The 24,337-nt window shown below is 45.6% G+C and overlaps 1 protein-coding gene across 3 annotated transcripts in view; it reads left to right on the top strand.

The window, feature by feature from the left end:
- USP9X (ubiquitin specific peptidase 9 X-linked) overlaps nucleotides 1-24,337 on the top strand; it is a 2,614,063-nt gene that overhangs the window by 1,105,590 nt on the left and 1,484,136 nt on the right. For all 3 annotated transcript variants that reach the window (XM_069636534.1, XM_069636533.1, XM_069636535.1), the window contains exon 18: nucleotides 18,907-19,118. In XM_069636534.1, coding sequence (XP_069492635.1) covers nucleotides 18,907-19,118 — 212 coding nt within the window. The remainder of the gene's footprint in view (nucleotides 1-18,906; nucleotides 19,119-24,337) is intronic.

The following is a 24,337-nucleotide window of genomic DNA, read 5'->3' as shown; positions in this document are numbered from 1 at the left end:
CGACGTATTCCATATCGCTCCCTCCCTGCCTTTCCCGCTACAGAATTTCTTATGCAATTGCAGTTTACGTTCCCGCAAGGCTTTCTGTGGTCATATTGGCAGTAGATTGGTGCCACATGTTCTGGGAAAAAACTACAACTGAGGCTAAGTACTTATAACATCCGGTGACGTCGGCTCGACGGAGGCCGTCGAGGACGGCGTATCGACTCAGGACGCAGACGCCAAAAGATTTTCCAAAGCAGCCCAGCTGTAGTGATTACTGTCATAGATATGGAATACGTCGTCGGACCATCCCATCGAAAGAACGTTACCAGGTAAGAGAGTAACTTGTTTTTTTGTTTGACAGTCCTCATGTACTTTCCATGTGCTGTATTACTCTTGACTGTTTTGCTGTAAATGTACCCAAACATACTGTATCAAGTAACCTCTGCCGGGCTGCATTCTTGTAACCCTGAATTAAGCCTGCCTACGTTCCCTCATAGCACCTCGATGCCTTTGGGCTGTAGTGCACTCTATAAATCCACAAACAAATAACATTGGGTTCTTTCCCCTTGCTGGATCTCGAAAGATCTACATGGCTGAATAGGCAGTTTGCCTAGAACCATATCTGTCTCTGCTAGGTCTAGAACGACCAAGGCACCACAGCACTTACATACCATAGTGCCCATCTCAGACACATCCGATGCCTTTGTCCACAGCTTGCTGCATGGCGAGGTCCACCATCTTTCCAAGTGGTATTTTTTTTTTTTTTTTAAACAGTTTATTTTATTCAACGAAGGCAAAGCATGATACGGATGTGTAAGTCAGAGCAAACACATTCCTCCCCAATTCGTGTGCGGTAGGGTTGGCTTACCCTTTGGTGCAGGTAGAGTAAATGCCTTCAATGGTTTTAACATTTAACTAACGCCAATCTTCACCCCCGCCCCCCATCCACTCCCTTCCCACCCAGATCCCCAACATCACTTAACCCTAGCTTTACATCCCTTTTGGCTCTATGTCCGTAGGATTCTAACCCCTGCAGATCCTTTAGCGTACTTGAAAGTTTGCAAGGATTCGAGGCGTACAAGTATGCTTTTCTTCTACAAAGTCTTGGAAGGATTCCCATATCGACAGAAATTTCGAATATTTCCCCATCTTTAGGGCAGTTAACGTCTTCATGGCCATCACCCCCCCCTCCCCCCAGACCTTAACCCACCACCAAGGTGCTGCTGGGTCTTCTTTGGTTTTCCATCTCTGGGCGAGTGTCATTTTAGCTGCTGACAGTAGGTGTGTGATCAAGGCGGCTTTATTCCCGGAAGCTGGGTAAATACCCTTGGTAACTGCTCCCAGTAAAATTACTTTGGGTGACATTGGTAGTTCCAATCCTGTCATCTCTTTTATGTGCCCTAATATTTATTTCCAGTAGCCAACAGCCTTCGGGCATGTGCACCACATATGGTAAAGGTCCCCCCCCTCACACCACATTGCCTCCAGCCGTCCGGGGAGTATTTCGCATTAATATTGTGAAGCCGATGGGGGACATATACCATCTAAAGATATACTTGTATCCTGACTCTTTAACCGCTGTGCACTTGGATGACTTGTGTCCTCAACCATATTCGGCTCCATTCCTGCTCCGTGAGTACTACTTCTCCTATCTCCTCCCAATTGGCCATGTACGGGAGTTTGTCTCCTATTTGTGCATTGTTCAGTCTGTATAATCTTGTTATTCCCTGCGAGCTGGAAGCTTCCTGCATGGTTGGCTCTAGCCCTGTTGGGGGTCTGGTTGCGGCCCTTTTCACCGATGGGTGGGAGATCCAGTGCCCTGCGTATATTTTTATCTCTTTCCCCTAGCCCAAACCTTTCTTTACGTTCACTGAAAGATAACGGGAGACCCTATTCTTGGTACATGTCTTTCAGGGTCAACGTACCAACTCCAGTCCAACCCTCCCAGAATTTCTGCTGTAGACCTGGGGTGAAATCTGCGTTATTCGCCAAATGTGTGTATAGACCCAGTCCCCTGTGCATGTCATGCACAGGGCTTTATCCCAGCTACGTAATGTCGCTCTGGTGGCTTCCAGTAACTTCCCGGCTCTTTCCCGGGCTCCCCTGGAAAGGGATTGTAGTGCTTTTAGCGGGATTGTCGTGGCCTCTTGTTCCAGCCTGCTCCAACCCTGCAGGGCATCTGGTCCTCCCCATTTGAGCATCAGGGCTAATTGAGCTGCCAAAATATATCTCCCGATGTCTGGGACCCCAAAACCCTTGAAAGGGTGGACGTGTCAGAATCCTTTTATGGATGCTCGGTCTCTTTTTATGCCAGATGAAGGTGTACATATCTTTTTGCAATTCCTGAATTGTGCTGGGAGTTCTCGATTGGAACTGCCCCTACTGTGTGCAGTAAACTGGGGAGGAGGGCCCTCTTCACTGCAGCGATTCTCGCGAACCATGACAACTCTTGGGTCACCCATTTATTTTGATAGTCTTGCAATTGCTTCCAAAGTTGTGTAATATTGGCTCTATACAAGCTCCCCAGTTCCCTTGTTACTTTTATACCCAGATATTCCAATGTCTTTTTCCCATTCTAGGGGCTATGATTCTTTTAGGGTTGTGATCACCTCTCCCTTTTCTGTTATATTTAGTGCTTTAGACTTGGAGTCATTTATGGTGAATCCAGAGATGCTGGCAAACTCTGGATTTTCGAGATTTCTCTGGGCATCAAGGTTGCAATGTCCTTCATAAAGAGCATTTTATCATCCGCGTATAAGGTAATTTTCTGCGTCTTAACCCCTCCCTTTACTCCCCTTACACCCGGGTCCCTCCTGACCCGCGCTGCAAAGGGCTCCATAGCCATTGAAAAGATAAGCGGTGATAGGGGGCATCCCTGTCAAGTTCCCCTCTTTATGTTGACCTGTGTTGAGAAATCACCGTTTACTATGAAATTTGTTGAGGGGAGCTGAAAGTTTGTCAGCACCATCTTGGTAAAAGCTGGTCCGCACCTGAACCCCTCCAGAACTAGCTTTAGATATTCCCAATCTAGGCTATCAAAAGCCCTCCTGGCGTCTAGCGCCGCTATTGAGAACCGCTGGTTCATTCTCGTCCCCAACTTGATGATGTTGATTGCTCGTTTTATGTTATATTGTGTGTGCTTAACTCTAATGAACCCTGCCTGGTCTTCGTGTATTATCCCGGGGAGAACCCCCAATAGCTTAGTTGACAATATTTTAGCGTATCATTTTGTGTCTGTTTAAGAGCGCTATAGGGTGATAACTGGAGCATTCAGAGGGATCTTTGCTCGGTTTCAGCTGTAGCATGGTTGTTGATTTCCCCATGTCAGAGGAGACCGAACCCTTCTACTAAATGGTGTTAAAGAGGGATGTGATGGGGACCAACAGCTGTGTGCATAACTTTTTATAATAGCCACTACCTAGCCCATCCGGGCCTGGAGTTTTGTTCGATGGGAGTGCTTGTATTGCTTCGCTTATCTCCTGAGCTGTTATTTCTCCCCCCAACACCTCTGCCCTGTTCTGTGATCTTGGGAAGTTTCGTTTTTGCCAAATAAGTTTTCTGGCATGCATTTTCAAGAAGCTGTGGTTTTAGCAGGTCCTCATGAAATTGGACCATCATTTCTAGCTTCTCCTTTTCTGCGGTATGAATTTCCCCTTGCCTATCCCTGAGACGTGCAATGTAGTTGCAAGTTTTTTGTTTTTTCATTGTAGCCGCTAGGAATTTGTTTGCCTTCCCCCCATGAATATAGTATGATTGATTGGTGCTCAGTAAAGTCTGGGCCACCCTATCAGCTGTATGGTTTTCCAATTCCGCGCCGATTCTCCTCACCTCCTGTAACAACTTTTGCGATTGGCGGGACTTGTGTTGATTATCTGCCTCTTTTAATAGCCCCTCTAGCTTCTTTGTGACTAGGGCCCTTTCCCTGTTATATGCTGCCGCCTCCAAAATAAATTTGCCGCAAATTACTGCTTTCCCCACCTCCCAGATTACCCTCCAATCTGTCACCCTGTTATCATTTTCTTTAAAGTAATTGTTTATGGTCTCCTCCATGTGCGTTCTGAGTGCTAGATCCCTTAAAATCACCTCCTTTATTCTCCAGTGTGGAAGTTGTCTGTGTCCCTCCCCGGATATCTCTATGTTCACCGACACTGGTGCGTGGTCATAGAGCTATTGTGGGCATATCTCAACCTTCATGACCTCGGGAATTAAAATGACGAGATCAGGATCATATCAATCCTTGAGTAACCTTTGTGTACTGCAGAGTAGTGTGTATATTCCCTGATTTCTTCCTGAAAAAAACGCCAGGTTTCAATTATCCCCAAGTTTCCCAAGTGCTTGATTGTTTCTCTGGTCTGCGGATGTGGGTGGGAGCATTTTGTCAAGGGATGGGTCCATCATGCAGTTCAAATTGCCTTCTATAATCACCTGGCCTTCGCACTATCCCCCCAGTGTGTTTAGTTTTCCAGTTATGTATACATGTTGCTTCTCGTCGGGAACGTATAATGCTACTATCGTCAAGAGTTGACCTTTAATCTTGCCTTTGATGCCCAAATACCTCCCTTCGGGATCACTGATTGATTGCAGTTTTTTAAACTCCAAAGCTCGGCTAAGTAGAATGGCTACTCCTTTGGACTTCTTGCCACTTGAGGTGAAGAATTGGTGAGGAAATGGCCTATGAGCCATCCTTTTCTCATCGTTCGGGAGTAGATGCGTCTCTTTTAACATGCCTTTAGCTGTCTGCATAGCTACCGTTCTGCCCAGGATGGCGCGTCGTTTTGCTGGTGAATTTAATCCCAGCATATTAATGGACATTATGGTTGTTGATTCTGCCATTTCAAATAGAGCCGATATTCCAGCCTTCTCCCCTGTTCTGCTTCATTCTGTGGACTACCAAGTCCCCTTATCCTCATTGCCGCTTCTACACCGGCCTCAGAGCCAAAAGTCATATTCCTGTTCCTCCCCCATCCCCTGAGGTACCTTGTGACCAGGGATCGTGTTGACCCCCCCCCCCGACCCCACCGGTGTTTTCCCCTGGCAAATATCTCAATGAAGATCGTTTGCCGGGATATTCCCATATGTCTCCATGCGGGCCCGCTTTAGTCGATTCTCTCTGCTCATGAGCGGACAAGATGAGGTGCCGTGTATCGTTTACCGCAGATTGCTGGCCTTTGCGGGGTTCCGTATTTCAGTTTCTTGTTCAGTCTTGGTGTTTGTATGGGCCTGTCAGTTTGGACTCTCGATTCACTCTTCTTTCTATGAGTAGACCATTCCCATGAGTTGTCCTGAGTATTGGAAGCATTTTGAGTTGGCCTTGTTTCTGCCGATTCTGGTCTGCATCCATTTGCAACACTGCCAGGCCTTCCTCACAGGTGCCGATTCTCCTTGCTTTGCTTACCCAGGTGAAATGCCCGAATGGGTAGGCCAATCTTGTGGATATATGTTTGGCTTGTAGAGCTTTCGTGACAGGCTGCATTAGCCTACGTTTGTGGAGCGTCATTGGGGCCAAGTCCTGGTAGAGATATGCATGGCTTCCATTGATCGTCAGATCTGTATGCGATCTCGCAGCCCTCAGCATTTCCTCCTTCAAGCCGTAGGTGGTCATGGCCACTAGCACAACCCTGGGTCTTGCCCCGGGGTCAATTCTTTTGGGTCCTGCCCTGTGGATCCTGTCGAATTCGATCTTCTCAGGTTTAACGTCGTTTAGCAGATTGCTGAAGCATTGTTGCATGGTAGCCTTTAGGTCGCCGCCCGCCACCGATTCCGCCAGACCTGATCCTGATGTTGGACCTACGTGACCTATTTTTGAGGTCTTCGGCTTGAAGTTCTAAATTGTTCGTGGCCCTGGCCACCTGGTCCAACAAGATGCTGTTTTGGTTTGCGTCTTCCGCCATTCGTTATAGGCCGTTTTCAACTGTGTCCACTCTATCCCCCAGCTTGTTCACCTCTTTACGCATCTACTGGAGGGTGGATTTCAGTTCATCCTTCATTTTTCCCATTTGGGTTTGAAAGGCATTAGTCTAGCCTCCATTCCTTTTAAGCAGTTCAAGAGCTCCTCCTTATCCATTGCCATTGTGGGAGAGATTATGGCATCTGTTGTGACCGTCTTGCTTTGTGCTATTGTATCTAGCAAGTCGTCCGTCTGATGCCGTAGATTGTAGCACTTTTCTAATTGACCTTCTCGGCTTCTAACTGGGGTCTTGGCTCTAGGTGGGGCAATTTTTTTATTTTTCTCCAGGCATTGGGGTGTCTTCTCCATCCCCTCGCCCCCCGATAACTACGAGTGATGGGTGATTCACAGCTTGACTTTGCGTGGACTGTTGGGCTGCGGACTACCTTAGGACGCTGAGTATGTGGTAGAACCCCTTTTCTCAGGGATCCCCTGCCCCGCCACATTGATGTTATTGCAATGAAACGGGGCCTCTCCCTCCTACTTGAGTGCGGGGCTGTGAGGCTGTTATTTCAGTCATTCACTCTGTCCACTTCAATCTCCTGCGGTCTGCCCGAGCATCCCACAGCGTTGCTGGTGGTTAGCTGCCGTGCAGGCCTTCTCCTTCTGCGCTTCCTTTCCTGGACTCCGAGGGCTCCAGGCAGCTCCTCTCCGCTGGAGGCCTGTGTGGTGTTGGCGAGCCAAGGTAGTGCTCTTTGGCCTCCTCTCCTCAGGGTCTTATCTTCGTGGTGGTCCACCCTTCTCCTGATCCCATGCTGGGATCTGGTACCCCGTGCAGACTCCCTTCGCTGTTGGAGTCGGGGCAATCTGCGCTTCTGTCTGCTGCTGAAAACGCCTCTAATTCTTCCTTTTCTGTTTCGTGGTGTTCCCACCTGCTCTCTGCCTCTGCCTTCACCTCATGCTCTCTTCCTGTGAGCTTATAATTCAGCTTTTGAATGTGCTGTGGTCTCCTTTGGAGATGTGCCTGCGCGGCGGGCCACAGGTGCGCGTCCTTACAGTTGCGGCCATCTTGGAATCTTTGTGAAATCTTCTTTCTCTTTCTCTCCCCACCCCCGTTGGTGCCCGTCCCTCTACAAGTTCTTCGTCCTGGCCATAGTTCTCAAACGTCTCCCCCTCCTTGTCTTTGGACGACTCAATAGGGCTGGGCATTGTGCGAGTGCCCTATCCAGGTGGGCTGTATGGACTCTGATCCTAGAGTAGGAGGAGTGTTTAACCAGTGCACTCCTTACCCCAGAATACGACACAATTGGGTATTGCAGTAAATAAGGTTTGAGTCATCATGGTACAGTGGGCTGAAACATGAACACGTTTCCCAACAAATATTCTCTAGGACTTTAGGTATTCTGGAGCTCTAATTACAGTATATGTGGAAATTCAAAAGCAAGGCTAAACATGGGTCTGCGTGTTCATGCTGGAACTGCAACTGGAAGGCGGGTGGGAAGGGGGAGTGATCCTGTTCAGCGATCTCAGAGCTTATTTCATCCTCCCCCAACCGCCAGTTCTAGTGAAAATTATTGCTGCCACTGCTGGGAAATCCCAGCGACCACATATGAGCGTTCACAGGAAAAAGCACAGCTGAAGGTTGATCATTCCTTTGCTCTTTGGACTTGGGCACTTGACCTAAAGCCCAGGGTGACTGTCAGAACTTGCATACCATCAAAGCAGAATAAGGCTAATAAACTAGGCAGTCAAAACACAATGGCTAAATTCTTGTAATGAAGCAAAATGTGCAGAGCAGCAGAAACATTTATCTGCTGGAAGAACAGCAAAGGCATATGTTGCTTAAGTGAAACAGTGTGAGGTCATAGGAAATCCATGCTGTGCGATGATTTGATTGTCTTATTTTGGAACCTGCTACAAATTTGTAGAAATCTACATAAAGTCCTAGCTTTTCTGGGAAATAGTTTATTTAAAAGTATCACTTGATGCTGAAGGTATTCTAAAAGAGTGCATCATACTACTTGTCTTTGTGTTTTAGCATAGACTCAGTGGTCATCACAGCATTGCTGACAGATATATTATTTTATTTATATTTCATCATACTCAAGTGTTTCAGAGTGCTGGATAAGGCTAGATAGGCTGGATACGAACAGGATTCCCACCCAGCATGATTAGGAAGCCAGGAAGCTTTGTGATATTCCACAGCAGGTTTCCCCTGACGGTAAAAGGCTCAATGCCAAGTTCCAAATGGTTCCAGAGGAGACTGTTTGCCCTCCAGCTCCAACCTCTCTTGGCAGTGGTTTTGGCAACTTTGGTGCAGCTACAGTCCGCTGCTTTCATTTTAGTGTAAAGGCAACCTCTGATAACTCCCACCAGGATGACAAGGAGTTGAATGCATGGGGTAGGCAAGCTGATCTCCTATAGGACGTACTGTACCGTTGAGCAACAAAGATGTGAATTCTGAGGAAATGGTGAACACGATGCATCATCAAAATAAGCTCCTTTTTGTTCATTCCTGAGAGGACCGATTAGAAGTGAGGGGCTGAGGAGGAGAGGCAGCTGAATTGGAGCCAGTTTCCTCTGGCATCTTTGGATGTTGCTGCCACAATCCCCTCAGCAGTCCCCCCCCCCCCCTCCCCAAACCCCCTCAAACACTCCCACACTCTCCTCCTTAAGTACACCAGGTGGGGAGCTTGGGAGGATCAGGAGTTTTCTTCTACGTTAAGCCTCAAAATAGATAAAGTAAATAGTGTTCCTTCAAGTTTAGTTGGCGTGGAGGCGGCCAACTTACATGTCAATTTTCAGGAGTATATATTGAGCTGGGAGTAGGCCACAGTTTGTTTCCCCTTCTGTGTGCTTTCCGCCACAGCTGCTGTGCAGTCTGACACACATCTTTAGTGAGGGATGTAACAGTCAGCCAAACATATAATAACCCTAGTGTTGGCTTCACCTAATGGTAATTCTCATGTAGCAAGTGGCATCTTGCGCTGTCTACAGTCTGTAGCAAATTATTTTTCAAACTTGTCCAGAAGGATGGGAATATTGAAAAAGCACATTAACATTGCTGGTAACATTTCCTTACCCATCTGTTTTTTGTTAAATACAAAAATAAATTATGCCATTTAAGTTAATAGATAAGTTACTTGACCCACAGGTCTAGCACCATTTCCTTTCAGAGAATTTCTAGTAGTTAGTTGATTCCTTCCCACCTTCTTTTCAACGTTACTGATCAGGGCCTCACTCTGTACAAAGCTTTTCCTCCTCAAGAAAGGATTGAGGATTTAAAGTAAATATGATCTTATGTGTGCAGAACATCTCATGTCACCAATCTATGCTTTGAATGTCTTAGCGCTTATCACTTTACATGCAATTGTGGTCCTTTTTGGGAGACTAATACTGCGAGAGACTGAAATGCAGCTGCTTGGCCACCATCCTCAGCCCAGCCTTCGTTAACTATCTCAAAGCAGGTCAAGAGGGTCTTAACATGGTTAAGGGACAGCAGGAATGTCGTGGTGGAAGTCCCTTTTAGCTTTCCCCGGACTTCCATCTATATCTCTACTGACTCATCAATGACGGATTAGGATGCCACTTTGGGGTATCTGAAAGTGCATGAATTGGTGGGCCCACAGGGCAAGGAAGCTCATATAAACGTGTTGGCATGCAAATCCTTCTTTCTGGCCCTTCCTTCCATTGCAGACCAAAGTGTTGATTGTCACTGTGAACACCACAAATATATTTTATCTATACACATGGAAGGGTACAGGCTCTTCTCTGTTGGTTAGCTTCTATTTGGAATACATTTTGCTGGTGTAGTCACATCTGGCATCCGAGCTCTATGCGCGGGTAGATGAGCTCAGCAGGCAGACAAGGCTGCTAGTAGTTCAACAAAAGATTGCAATGTGGGGTTCTCCTTTTCTCTAATTTATTTGCAAGGTGAGGCAAGAAAAATAACCATTGTTTGCTTCGTGGAACGTTCTGTGGACATTCTCCATGAAACGATTTGTTCCTACCATGGGATAAACATTCTCTGTACTGTTTTCCACCTCTTATGCTACTGTCTAGTGAAGTGCACAAACTCGGATGTCCAAATTTTCATCTGATTATGATAGCGCCTTGCTGTCTGAACTGAGTTTTTTTTGTGATCTTTCAGAGGTGATAATGCCTGCCTACTGTGGTCAGAGTCCCCACTCTCTGATATTTGTTTTGTTAAGACAGACGGAAGAGCATATGGACATTAAGGTGGCCAGGAAACAGTTGACTGGGTCTCAGTGCAAAAGCAAATGGATGAGGTTTTGTCAATGGTGCGCTGGTAAGGTCCTTCATCCGCAACACACTTTGATAGACCAGGTTCTTTACTTTGACTCATTTGCCTTCTCTGGCATCAGACTGAATGTCCATAGGACCCAGCACCATACCATTGCTGCATTTCATTCTTAGTTGACATTCTGCAGGGAGAAGGCTATGCCACACATGCACTGGGTATTTGTCCTCAAGGTGTTATCAGGTTCTTCAACTAGGCGGATGCCCTATCATGCATCGGAAGCTGAATGAACTCTACATAATTAGCAGGTGACTAGCATTCTTAAAGCTTAACCGCAAGAGGATTTTGCTGTGTATAAATGTCCTCAAACCCAAGTCCAAATTCGTAGTACTCTGGGCCTTCCAACGCCATCTCAGGGGTCAGTAGTTCTAATCTATACAGACAACAGGACTGCAATGGTTTGCTTCAATTAATAGGCCGGGACAGTATTCAACCCTGAGCAGGTTTGCTGCAGAGTTGTGGCCTTGATATCCATCCATGGATATCTTTCCAGGAGCTATTCCTTACATGAAATTGCATTCGTATTCTGAGTGCGAGTTTACCCAGGATTTGGTTGACCAAGCTTTTCAATCAGTGGGTCTCCACATTGGTAGACATGGTGGTATCACAGAAGAAAAGACTGCTGTATGCTTCATGGGATGTTGGAGGATCATCTCTCTGTGGGGACACCTTCAACATGCTCTGGCACAGACACACACGCACCTCTTCCCCTTCATCCAGAAAGTCCATCACAAATTAAATCACTCTATCAGGTTATTTTCTGGTGGTGTCTCGCTGCGCAAAACAAGAGTTGATGGCCTGAAGGTTTAGAGTTAATCGGAACCTCTGGGATTGAAATAGGCAACCCTCTAGACAATCTTTCTTCACCTGACAAATCATTACCTAAGGGGAAAGACCATATGAAAATCAGGCGTGGCCCCATCTCAAAAGGGGCAGTCCAGCCCAAACTGCTTGGTCACATCCCTTCTGCACGAGACCAAAAGTATCCCAAAAATGTTCTTGTTGGGCCTCATTGTTGAGGAGTAGCTTTGGTCTCCAAGCCCAGCAGGCATGGGACCCACATCTCGACATACCCGTCCCACTCGGGGGTGACTAAGCAAAACAAGAGGTGATGGCTGGAAGCATTAGAATTAATCTTGACCTCTAGCATTGCTCTGGGCAACCCTTCAGACCATCGTTCTTTCCCTGCCAAGCCATTACAAAAGGGGAAAGACAATATGCAAATCAGAATCTGTCTTTCTATGACTTTCTAAATCTGAGAATTTATGGCACCTCCCCCAGAAGCCAGATCTTGTGTTTCAGGGGAAGCAAAAAAAATGTGTTCATTCCACCCCTCAATATCTTTCCTTAGAGGTCACATCGCCGATGATTTACTGTTTGAGAAGCTCGGATTGTCTCAAAAGACATGGATTTTATCTAGTGATCAATTAAGTCTTCCACATGTACCCAATACGCTGCTTATTGTACATGGTTCTGTGAATGGATACTGGACAAAGGGCTTACCCGCCTTACCGCATTGATCAATCACATCCTCCTGGTCATGTATCATCTGGCACACTCTGGGATCTCTAAATTATTTTCCTACTTATCTTTTCATAATTCGTTCCGACCTTAATAAGGAGGACACATGTTTTTCTCTGTCCACCCCAGTGATCAAGAAACACTACTTTGGCCCACTTAGGATCCATCCTCCTACTTTGACTAGTTTACTCCCCCACCTCCGTCGTCCTTGGCATCTCAATAAAAGTAGTATGTTCATGTGTACACGGCTTTAGAAGCCTTCCATTGTCATGTTTCTCTTGACATATGCTAGGCGGCCATCTGGGCTACACTGGATGCTTTATAAACTAAAGCATTTGTCAGTTCCAGATCTGCCCTTGTTTTGGCACGCTTCAACTTTGTGCCCACAAAGGGATTCCTTTCGCCCTTTACGGTTGGGTGATTTGCAATCTCCAAAAGATATTAAAGAAACGGGGAGTAAATATTACTTACCCTAATGACTACTGTACTCCTAGTCCAGAGTCCCATTTCCGCCACAAGTCCCCTCTCCTTCCCCATCTACCGCACTAATATGCTAAGTCTTCAGCGTTTCGAAGGACTAAAGAATGGGTTTGGAAGAATTCTCATGAGGCGAGGGGATTCACTTCTTTATGGGCGTATGCCCCACTGCTTTTCTTTTTGCATCTAAATGCTGCACTGCTTGCTCCGATACTGCCCTCATTCCGGATAACACCCCATTATTCTCTCGTATTGGACCTTTCATAGAGCTGGGGATCCTTGCTAACATTAAGCATTTCGTAGAAATAAAATACTGCTTTCACTTAAGTATTCTCTTATTGCTGATGTGGATCATTTACCCTCTTGCCAAAAAGCATGGCATCCTTTAGCTTTGTTTCTTTACCACACGTTTAGTGTTGGGACTCCTCATCAAAAGTGCTCACTTCCAACGTTTTCTTCAAGAATCCTGATCATTCAACGTTACATTTGACATGGTTTGAAAACTATAGATATGTGCGTTTCTATAGTGGGGTTCAGGTGCTTACCTTAGAGGGTCATAAGTTAATCTGTGTGCTTGCAGGGTTGAGCACAGTGAAGTGTTACTCCCACCCACCCCTCACCATGATGAAAGAGCTTTTTCCAAGACGTGTTCCACCTGCAAACTGAACCACTCTATGTGCAGGATAGAAATCATGAGTGTCCTGTTTCTACCAGATCATAATCCGAATTCATGTTCTTTACCAGTCTTTCTCTAATAAGACTCTGAGAGATGGGCACAGGAGAGTTTGGTCTTCGTTCGATGAAAGCAGAAGGGCCTCAGACTCTGATCTAATGAGGAGCTGTGCTTCCATGCGTTCTAGCAGGACTCGAGAGGATGTTTTCCCTTTTAAGAGGTCGCAATCCCATGAGGAGAGCTCCTGTGGGAAAACGGTAAAGGTGATTTTACACATGCTCGGATAGGCCGACAGATCTGCAATGCCTGACAAGCCTACTCCTACTATTGCTGCCTCCTGACTACAAATAAACTTCTGATAACCCAGACAACAAAATCCTAGTCAATGGGTGTGTCTTCAAACCACGTCACTCTGAAAACATGGACGGCGATTAAACTACCTTCGTCCGCAAAGCTCTGACCATCGACGACTCTGGCGACTTTCTTGTCAAGTACAAGTCTGACACCCACTAGGCCTCCCCTTCAATGACCACTGAACAGATGGTCGCAAAAGTTTCTGATGCAAAGACCTAGTCGATGACCATTTCCTCATCTATGCCCCTCTAGTTAGCGCATCTGCACACAGCTTCTGAGCTGCTCAGATTATTTAAAAGGTATAAACCGTCCATGTTCACCTACAGCCGTCTATCACACCCACTCAGTCAATACTTCCAAGTTTCCTCCTGAGGAGATCTTGGCACACCCTATTAATACTGGGCATTTGAGTACCCATAAGGGGTGTTTTCCGAGGACGAGGTGGTTATCTGGATTGTCTAATGCAGATCCCCCTACCCCCTTCCTCCAGTGCTTCCAACACAAGCCCCACTTTCATTGGATCTGCCGGGCCCCTCAGAACTATGATCTGCAGCGCATTAACGGTCTATGGATATTTTATGGACCCTACAGACTCTGGTTTCAGAACCTGAAACATTGGTTCTCCAGCATTTGATCTTTTTTTTTTATTTGTATGTGGTTAAAGAAACTTCAACCTTTACAAAACAGAGAAAAAAAATGTCAGTTCAAATATCAATACATTTCTTAAAATGATCAAATTCAATTACACCAAAAAACAGTTTTACAAATATAAACTATTAAAATACAAATCACCTTATACCAAAGACTAAATAAAGTTATAAAAATACATATAAAACTTCTGTCATGTTAAAATAGAAATTTCATAGCTTATCTTTCATTTAGGTCTCAATTTCAAACTCCTTAGAAAACCAATTACGGCAATACATATTGAGGTAGAAGAACCACCTAACCAGTACAACCAAAATGAATTGCCATCCATGAAGGTACCTTTTTACAATTTTGCAAAATAAATAGTGTGCTGTTCATTTAGAGCTTCACAGTGACGCAATATGTGCTTCATTGATTTCAATTTTGTTTTATCCATGCAAAAACATGGGGCATCCTCTTAAGAAATTGGGGAGTGACAGAGTAGGATTTGCCCCGTAAGAAATAAACTCCACCTGAATCGACAAAAGTCCTCTCTGTAATTGTAATAACGATTCAGGTATTTATTCAAATAGGGGACCACAATCCCAATTTCCTATCTTCCAAATTCAGATGTTGCATCGATGGAAACTCATGTAACTTACTAATAGTGGAGCTCCAGTCCTGCTGATAAAGGGATTGCTTTACTTGCTCAGGAAACATCTCCTACTCAGTCCCTCTTTTTCTTATTTCCAAAAGGATCGAATCCCTTAGACCTTCCACCACTACCAAGATACAGTCTATTTTTCAAAACAGGGCCCTACTTGGTTCTTCATATAAAGTGTTAGCTGCAGGATTTAATATACTTCTTACCAGAGTTAACAGCCTCCGTTTTGCTCTGACCTGCAGAGACTCAAGTCCCAAGTCAGAGTATTGCCGCAATTGGCACAGCATTTGACACTCTTAAAACCCTGCGCCAAATGATTGCATCTATGTTGTCAAAAAAGCTTGGAGCGTTTGTGCAGAGACGCTCCGCCCCATACACTAATTTTGGGACAGCTTCCCCTCCAGAAAATTCAGGGAAGGCTTAATCGAAAATCAGCCGTACTTTTTGGTTGGTTTTGATCTTTTGATTTGACAGAGTTAGAGGCCTTTGTTTTAACTGCCGTTCGATAAATACCTTGGGAGGTTTACTGCATATAGTTAAAGCCAAATACACTAACTCATCTTCGAGTGTCATGGTTTCCTTCTCCAACCATCATTTATATTTAAATACCTTTCTTTTCTTAGTAAACTGTATGATTTTAGTCTTTTTTTTGTATTTATTACTAAAAAATTAACCTCAGCAAATTTTGAAAAAGCACTTGAAAGCCTCCGAAGGCCGATTGGGGTATGATCAAATAAAAAATAATCATCAGCGTACGTTATTCGTTAATTCCAAACTTGCCTATCCTTAGATGAGCACATGAAACCGATCTAAATATGCGTGTGCATCAGAAACTGAGACAGGGGGCCAAAATGCACCAAAGCCTCAAACCTGACCAACTCTCGATCTTACTGGAAAGCTGGCCAGTTTGATCCGGTCTAACCTGGATTGAGGTGTTAACATGCAGCCCAGTAATTGAAGGCAATAATCCATATGGAATTTTCCATTTGGCTGATTTAGACCAAAGGAGATGAGTCAACTCTGTCAAACACGACAGATATAACTATTGACGCCGTGAATACTGAGTTGTATTTACCAAACCAGGCAGAGTCCTGAGGCACCTAGTTAGCATCCCATTACGATTAGTGCTGTGTGCTTTTCTTAAACTGGTCTGCCATTTATTCAGCCTGCCAACATCCATACTTCAGGCTTCTTCTCCACTGGTTTCCCCAAACCAGTGAGACTGGGAACCAGTACCCAGCTGAGACACCTTCCCACTGAACGTACTCCCCTTTTATACAGTCCTTTCTCCACTAGCCAGCTACTGATTGGCTGAACTGTCAGTCTTCTCTCATTAGTGTAAGTAGTGCTAACATCACATGCCTCCAAGGGTAGTTCATCCCCTGCTGGCCAGTTTGAATATCAGTTGAGTCAATTAAGAGTTTCAATTAACCTTTGTATATATGAGCTTTTCCAGTTTATCTGGTTTGCGCCTCCCGGGTAGGTGGTAGGTATGGCTCTCTGTGTTCCTCTTGCTCTGTTAAATATTTTGTTTCACCAGTTTTGTTGTTTTATTTTATTCATTTCAGTTTGCCCATCGTACTTAATGGGGATTTGAACAAAGGTCTCTTCACATGGGAGGTAACAATTCTACCACTGTGCCATTTCCGCTGTGCTGCTTCTCGGTTGTTCTCTGTCCATGCTGCCAGCGTATCCCGCTGCATGTTGTCTCCTTTACCAGCTGCTGTTCTTGTCCACAGTGCGGCTCTCCCGAACATCTGTGAAGATCTGCTCTCCAATCTTGATTCTAACACCCCTTGCCTCCTCATCCTGCTTGATCTCTCTTCTGCCTTTGACACTGTCAACCATGCTATCCTGCTCAACCGTCTCCATGTTAACTTGGGTATCACTGGTCAGGCTCTGGTGTGGCTGACTTCTTTCCTCTCTGACCGACCCTCCCAGGTCCAACTTGGGTCCTTCCTCTCTGCTATCTTTTTCTCTACCTGTGGTGTCCCCCAGGGGTCTAAACTCTCTCCATGGCTGTTCAACCAATACCTGGCACTCCTTGCCCACTGCATCCCCACTCTCTGCCCCAACTTTCAGTGCTATGCGGATGACACCCAGCTCATTTTCAGGCGACCCTCGGCCGCCTCCTCTCCTTCTGTCATCTCTGACTGTCCTCTATCCAGGAGTGGTGTGCCGCCAATGACCTGTGCCTTAATGCCAGTAAGATTGAAATGCTCCTCATTGGCACACCCACTCCCACCTTTCCTGTAGCTCTCTGGCCAGCCTCTCTTGGCCCTCTTGCTGCTTCCACCTGCAAGGCAAAAAACCTCGGTGTCATCTTCGATGTCACACTCTCCTTTTCTCCTCACATCTGACGTCTCCAAGAAGTCACACTACCAGCTACACCTCCTCAGCGGTATTCTTCCTTTCCTCTCCTTCCTCCGGAAGCTCACTGTCTCCAGAACTCTGGTTCTCTCTAGGCTGGACTATTGCAACAGCCTCTTTCTAAATCTGCCTGCTTCTACTCTCCGCCCTCTGCAACTCATCCAGAACAAGACTGCGGGACTTTTCCTTGGCCTCAAGCCCAGGGATCGTATCTCTCCAGGACTGAAATCTCTGCACTGGCTCCCAGTGGCTGCGCGTATTAAGTTCAAAACCCTCTGCATCGTCCACAAGGCCTTCTGGGGCCTCGGGCCTCAATACCTTCCTAAATATCTTCCTTCTCAAGCTCTTCCCTCATTCCCCTCCAACTCCCTCGGGGTCAGTCGCTTCTCCAAGCAACGAATTGTTGGTAGATCTTTCTTCGGCTGGTGCCTCCCTCTGGAACAGCCTGCCTGCCTCCCTTAAACTTGAGGAGAACCCTCTCCGGTTCCGGAAGAACCTCAAAACCTTTCTCTTTGCTTCTGCCTTTTCTCCTCCTCTCTTCTGCTGACGACCTGGCTGTAACCTGAATTGCACTGGCTACCTGGACACCCTCTGATCTCGGGCCCAGGTCCCTCCCCCGCCAGTGTCGCACACCTGCACTGCCCGCCTGTCAACCCCAGCACTTGGGACTGTTTCTGTATCCCTACAGTCCCCCTATCAGCCTTGAAACCTGATGTCTGCACTTACCCTTGCACTTGCCACATGCTGGCCGTTACTTTACTTATTGTTATCTATTCCCATGTACTGCACTCTCCCTACCCTCTTCCCACGCACTTGCGTGATCTGAATGACACCTGGCCTAGTAGGATCGTTGTCTGTCCTCCCTTTGTTCCCCTCCCTGCTTTGTCGCGCCTTGAAACACTTTTGTATAGGCGCGTTATAAATGCCTTATATCGAATGCTAACCAAGGATTCACAGCCGGTCTGTGGCATATTGAAAGCATGTGACTCTATCAAAGATAACTTATATTTACCACAAGTAGCATTTCTGTTAGTGCATGTGGACATTTGCGCTGGTATTGTCTGTTAGTGCATGTGGACACTTACGCTGGTATTGTCATGCTTGGTTAGGACTCAAGAACCCTGAGGTTTGTCTCCCATTCCTAGAATTTTGAGTCTGCTAATCTGCTGCTCGTTCAAATTGAAACTCCCAGCAGAGCACTCAGGAATTGTCAGTTTTCTTTTATTGCTAGCGTCCGTCATGTTCTATCAACCCTGTTGTTTTGATTTACTAGATCTCTCCTTTTATTCACTGCCAATCGGAACACTCGCTCATTGGCGGGCCAATTGCCAGGGAATAAAACTACAAATGTTTTCTTTTAGAAAATGGACCCCGTTTACCTCTAGCTGCTTTTCCATCCCTTCAAATGTGACTTAGTTAAAACATTAGCCCATTCCTTGCTGAATACCATGTGGGGTGATGTTCACATGGGGATACATAGGTTGTTGTACAAAGAGCGAGTGAGATGGCCATGCTTGTATTTTATGCCGCTTTAGTTCAAGAGTTGTTACTGATGTCTTGTGCCAACCACAATTTGGTTAAATTCCTATATGTTGTGAAAGGATGGCATTTAGTGTTAATAACAACTGTTGGGCCTATGTCAAGAGCTTTCCCTTTACTTATATGCAGTGGAAATCGTTTATAGATCGTCATGAGACCTACACAACCTATCCCTTGATTAGCTTTCTAAAAGTAAACTAGAGGCCACTGTGAAGTGTTTAGTGCCTTTGTGTGTTTTCATGAAATAGGGGTGCAAACAAAACTGTTGTCAAATAAAGTAGATTGATTCCTTAATAATTTTTCCAATTAAACGTTTGCAGTGGATAAACTGAGCATATGGATCAGTTCAAAATACCTTTGTGCTGGCAACATATGTTCTAATGTTGACCACTTTAGTGCCGTCTGTGACTCTAAATAAATACACATTTTAATGATGTCTGCTCATTTAAATATTTTGTAAATGTTTTAATATTCTCAAATTTCTTTAGGTGGAAATTCATGAAGACTTCATTCAATCATGTTTTGATCGTTTGAAAGCCTCCTATGACACTTTGTGTGTTTTGGATGGTGACAAAGACAGTATTAATTGTGCAAGACAGGAAGCCATACGAATGGTTCGAGTTTTAACAGTTTTGCGAGAATACATAACCGAATGCGACAGTGACTACCACGAAGAAAGAACAATTCTGCCAATGTCCAGGTTTGTGAAAAAGTGCACACAAAGCTAAGTTGTTTTTTAAAAAAAAATGATCTAGATTTTACCATTCCCGTTGAAAATATTAGAAAAAAAAAGGATCATTACAATTAGCAGATTTTTATATCCAATGCAGACTTATTGTAATCTTATCAACAGAGTTTTAGAGAAAACTATAGGAACAAGATTGCTACATTTTAAGTGACGGATGGCATCCCCTAATTACTGACTGTGGGTTACCTGGTTGCAAGTGCTGATTGATTTGTTGGCAGCATTTCATATGGTGAATCAGATGACACTGTAAACCCGATCATATGGGTATTAACAGAGTTGTCTTAAATTGGTTTAGCTCTTTTCTCTCATTTAGACAGCACATCACCCAAATTAGCTTTGCTAAGCCTTCCCCCTGTTTTGGTGACCCACATGGTTCCATTTTGTCTCCATTATTTAATTTATATATGGTACTATTGGAAGACCCTGTTTTCAGAGTCAATATACATTAGTACGCTGACGATACACACCTGTTATCTAGCCATGAGAATCAAAGAGGTTTTTCATTTAGGTAATTGGCTATACACTAACAGTTTGTCGTCTTCAGCTAAATCTTTGGGCTTTCTCATCAACGAAGATCTGTCAGAGGCTTCATTTATCTAAAACAGTTCAGCTGGCCCCATTATCTTGTTATTCTAAGCAGGATGTGAGATCTTATTTCCCCTAATTCATTCCATGATGTAGTCCAATCTTTTGGTTCTGTCTCATAGCGAAGGCAGGAATGCTATACTCGTGGGCATTCCAAGCAATATATTGAGGCCTTTAAAACTAGTCTTTCATGCTTCTGTAAAATGTATTATCAAAGCAAAACAATTTGACTCTGTATCAAGAATTGAAAAACTTTACATTGGCTTCTGCTTGAGGATCATATCTATTTTAAACTAGGCTTTTTGACTTTCAAAGCCTTATATTTAGGATATCCCTAATACCTTGCTTCCAAACTGCTTCTGCTGGCCTGGTATCAAACCTTTCTGAACTGAATTAAATCTGTTGTCTAATGACTAAACCAAAGACTCCTAAATAAGTGTTTTTCTGTGCAGTCCTGTTATTTTGAAGTGGTTCACCTTTTTTATGCCGATAATTGTTTTTCTACCATCAGCTTTTTACCTTTGCTATTAATTGAGTTTAACCCTGGATGAAGTGGTTGAAATCGTTGTTAGGCAGAAACCTGTGCAGTTCGCTCTGGGACCACTGCAAAAGATTTAAGACTACAGGTGTTTGGCAGTAAACCCACTTGGTAGCAGTCTGTACCACACAGATTCACTTGGTAGCTGTGGCTGAGCAGTCAGACTTCCCTCAAGAAGAGTTAGGCAGTATACAGAGTATTCACAATAGTTCAAAAGAGCACAGTAGAACAAGTAAACACTGACCAGAGCTTGGTGTAAAAGAGATATAATTATTTATTTAAAACCACATCTAGTAAGACACACAGGCACTAATGTTAAGCAGTTCAAAAACACGGTCCCTAAAAGATATACACTCCCTTAAAAGAATATTAGACAATTCTTAAGTAAAGCCCCACTTATTTCCAGACAGCAGTGAGCGCTTAACGCAGATGGCACTCTAATAATTTGTTTTAAAAAGGGAGAGAAAAGCAGGGTATAAATTGAAACAGATCTTAACACTTTCGCAAGAACACAACAAGAGAGGAAGGCAAAGTAAAACCGTGAAGTTAGAGTTCAGAAGGCCGGATCCACTTTGAGGATCAGAACAAAATGTGTCCAAGGTCACACGGTTGAAGTGTACAAAAAGTCTTGAAAAGGTTCAGAAAGAGTTGGACCAAAGAAAGGGACCAGTTAGATGGTCAAGGCGGCCAGCCCAGTCTAGAAGGTTAAGGGATTATTATTACCTTGTAGCAATCTTTAGAAAGGGAGGCCTGGCGGACACGGTACCTTAAAGTGGTGAGAACACTCCAGCGGGGGCAGTTGTTCCTGGCAGCGGATGCAAGTCGGTGCTTCGTCCGGGGGAAGAGAGGATCTTGTCGGGGAGGAAAACAGGAGTCCGTTGCACTGCCAGGGAAGAAACCAGCCGAGGAGTTCTCAGGTAAAAGGAGCGGTCCTTTTATTCGTGGTCCAGTGGTAAGTGGCTATCCGGTTGCCGGGGTGCTTGGCACGGGCAATTCGACCACAAGACGTCCTGGGATGCGAGGAAAAGAAGGTAAACTGGTTGTGCCCACCAGTCAGGGGAAGAAGCCTCTCCAGCCGGGAGATCTTCTCTGTCGTTGGGAAGTGGTGAGTCAGTTCCGCAGGGCTCCACCGGTTGTGTCGTCGTGGTAGGTCGGCTCAGCTTCTCCCTCGTCGGATTCTCAGGTCCTGTGGCGACTTCTGAAGTTCCAGTCCCCAAAGCCCTGCTTTTATGCAGCACACCCCCATTCACTCAGCCTAGCTGTCAATCAAACATGCTAAGTGGTGAACCGGCTGGCGCACCACTTGGGCCAATCACACAAGAGTGTGACTTCAGTTACCAAAGTAACTCAATCCAGGGTGCCTAAACCCCCTCCCACACCCCTTGTGGTACCCAGACAGAGTGGCACCACTTTTGGAGGCTTCTGTGGAGAAGCCCGCCAAAAATTGGAACAAAGGGCTCGAATTGGGATGGAGTCACAGAAGAGAACACAAACGCCATTTTTGAATCGAGTCCTGGCAAAAAATACCAACCGGCGAATTAATATTAAATAAATAAACCGGCGGGATGTTCAAGGCTATGAGAATTAAATAATTAAAGTTGGTAGCCTCGAACAATGGGAAAATCCCACAGGGATATATTCGCGGTCGAATATAAAAAGTAGTATCCACTGCCACCAGCCAAAACTCGATCAGGGGGGATGGAGACGTTCCCCCTCGACTAACAGACCCCGGGGCAATGGAATTGCCCCGACCAGTACGTCCACAATATGATGTACTGGTTTCTGTTAATAATTTGGGACTAGTAAAGCCAATGGTGACTTTACATGCCCTGGGAGACAGTAGTCAGTCCCAGGGTTTGGAGTCTATGGTGGGGTGTCACTATGACACCCCTGTGTCTCTGCACGGAGGGTGCTGTGTAACACACATAGTAAAAACACATGAGACCCTTTGGAGTAAAGCACCCCATAGCCCATAAAACACATTAACAGTCAAAGGAACACCATAAATCATGTCCAAGAGTGGGAGAAAAAGAGTCTCACTCTTGGCAGGAGAAAAAAACAAACTCCAGAAATCCAGCAAAGCTGCTGGGGGACTCACTCGGTTAGGAAATTCAGCCTAAAGAGAGAATTCTCCCTAACAATCGTTAATCCTAGCTTTTCTCCAGCATGGCGTCTTGCAAAAATTCACATGCTCATGAATATTCCCTGTTGTAAACTGGGAATCCTGCGTAAAATTAACTGCTTATCTCCTCTATAGTTCAGTGTCACCTCGGGCCATACTGCCCCAGCCAATGACACTCGTCGTCCTAAGTTTCACCCCTGGTGGCCATCTTTCGATTTCTACTGACATTTTTTTTTGCTGTTTTTTGCCTATTTTTGCAAGAATTAATAAAATCTTCATCTTCTGTGACGCTGTGACTACCAGCGACAGGGACCCGTTGCCAGTGGAAATCCTCTATCCATCGTTGGATCGCCAACTTGTGGCACCACAGGCCCAGGCTTGTGCCTTCACTTTGACACCATGGTAGACGCTACAAAGATGAGTATATTCAGGTCCTTTGAGAAGTGCAGCCAGAAGAATATCTTAGAGTACTGGCCCCCCCCATTCATATACTGCCTACATCCTGACCACAATGTTGTCCAAGGATCTGTCACTGGCTACATCGTCATCGACTGCTTCATCCACCAGGAACGTCGCCCCATCAGCGACTGCCCCGTCAACATGTACCTCGTCGACAACCACCAAGTATCGTCCACAACAGTCGCCTTTACCAGTATGATGGTTCCCACACCCGGGTTTTCTTGCTGCCTAGACCTCTGTCAGCGGTTCTGACGACAATCCCGTCAACAATGGCACCTTTTTAGTGCTCTGCAGGTTCCATTTGTCAACCCTTTCCCTATGGGCTCTTGTTTGGTGAAGGACATGCCTCGAGCTCACGATTTCCTGCCCAGACCCACCAAGGCTGTACCACTTCTCACTCTGGCATCCTGCAGGAGGTCTCCAACAATCTGCACCAGTTCTGAGGAAGACCTGCCAGAGAGGTTTTACATTTGCTGCTGTTGTGAATTTAGCTGTGCCCAGTGACTACACTGTCTCCCTCCCTCATCTCTGACTGTCTGCCATTCAGGATTGGTGTGCCACCAATGATCACGGCCTCAATGCCAGTAAGATGGAGATTCTCCTCATCAGCACACCTGCACCCTCCTTTCCTGTCACTCTCTGGCCGGCCTCCCTTGCCCCTCGTCCTGCTCCCACCTGTGAGCCTAAGAACCTCAGGGTCATCTTTGACCCACACTCTCCTTTTCTCCTCACATCTATGACGTCTCTCAGAAGTCAAACTGTCAACTGCACCTCCTCAGAGGTATTCTTCCTTTCTCCCGCATTGGATCTTTCATGGATTTACATGCTGTGAATATTTCCCGTCGTCAGGCTTGGAAACCTTGGTAACTTCAATATAGTGGTTTTCCTATGGAAAAACATTGACACCTTGAGTGTCCTATCAACGTCTTTGTGGGTGCTTTAGGCAGCACCAATGGGACATCCAGTATATAGCCCCACCCCCGTGGCTTCCCTTCAGATTTCAACCGTCTTCCAAAACTGTTGGATCACCTCGTGTTCACTCCAGAGAATTTGTTCTTTTTTTCTACACAGCCTTCGCCATTTCCAGTGTGGTTCCTCTAGGATCCGTCATATTGGGCCCGAAGAAGTCATTGTTTCGACCGTGTGAGACCAGTGGCCTCAAACGTGTATGATGGGGACGGCCATGTAGACTGCTTGTACTACATGTACCCCAATCACTCTGCCGACAACTGCATAGTGTGTTGGGGGTTCTCCCAAAAGACTCGGGGAACGTAATCGGCGTAATCGTGCTGGCTGAATGAAGGTGCCTATACGCTTCGGGGGTAGTCTCTTCCCGGTGGGGCAGGTCCTCTACTCCTTCGGCCAAGAGATAGCCATTGCACCAGAGGGCGTGATCGGCTGAGCCAGCGCCTAAGAAGACACGCATGTAGGCCAGGGTGGCGTCAGATTTGGTTAAAGGTGCAGAGT

This window comes from Ambystoma mexicanum, chromosome 7p, assembly GCF_040938575.1.
Source record: "Ambystoma mexicanum isolate Mex_15411 chromosome 7p, UKY_AmexF1_1, whole genome shotgun sequence".
NCBI lineage: Eukaryota > Metazoa > Chordata > Amphibia > Caudata > Ambystomatidae > Ambystoma > Ambystoma mexicanum.
The sequence above is the reverse complement of the archived record's forward strand: the minus strand, read 5'-3'. Positions and strand labels throughout refer to the sequence as shown.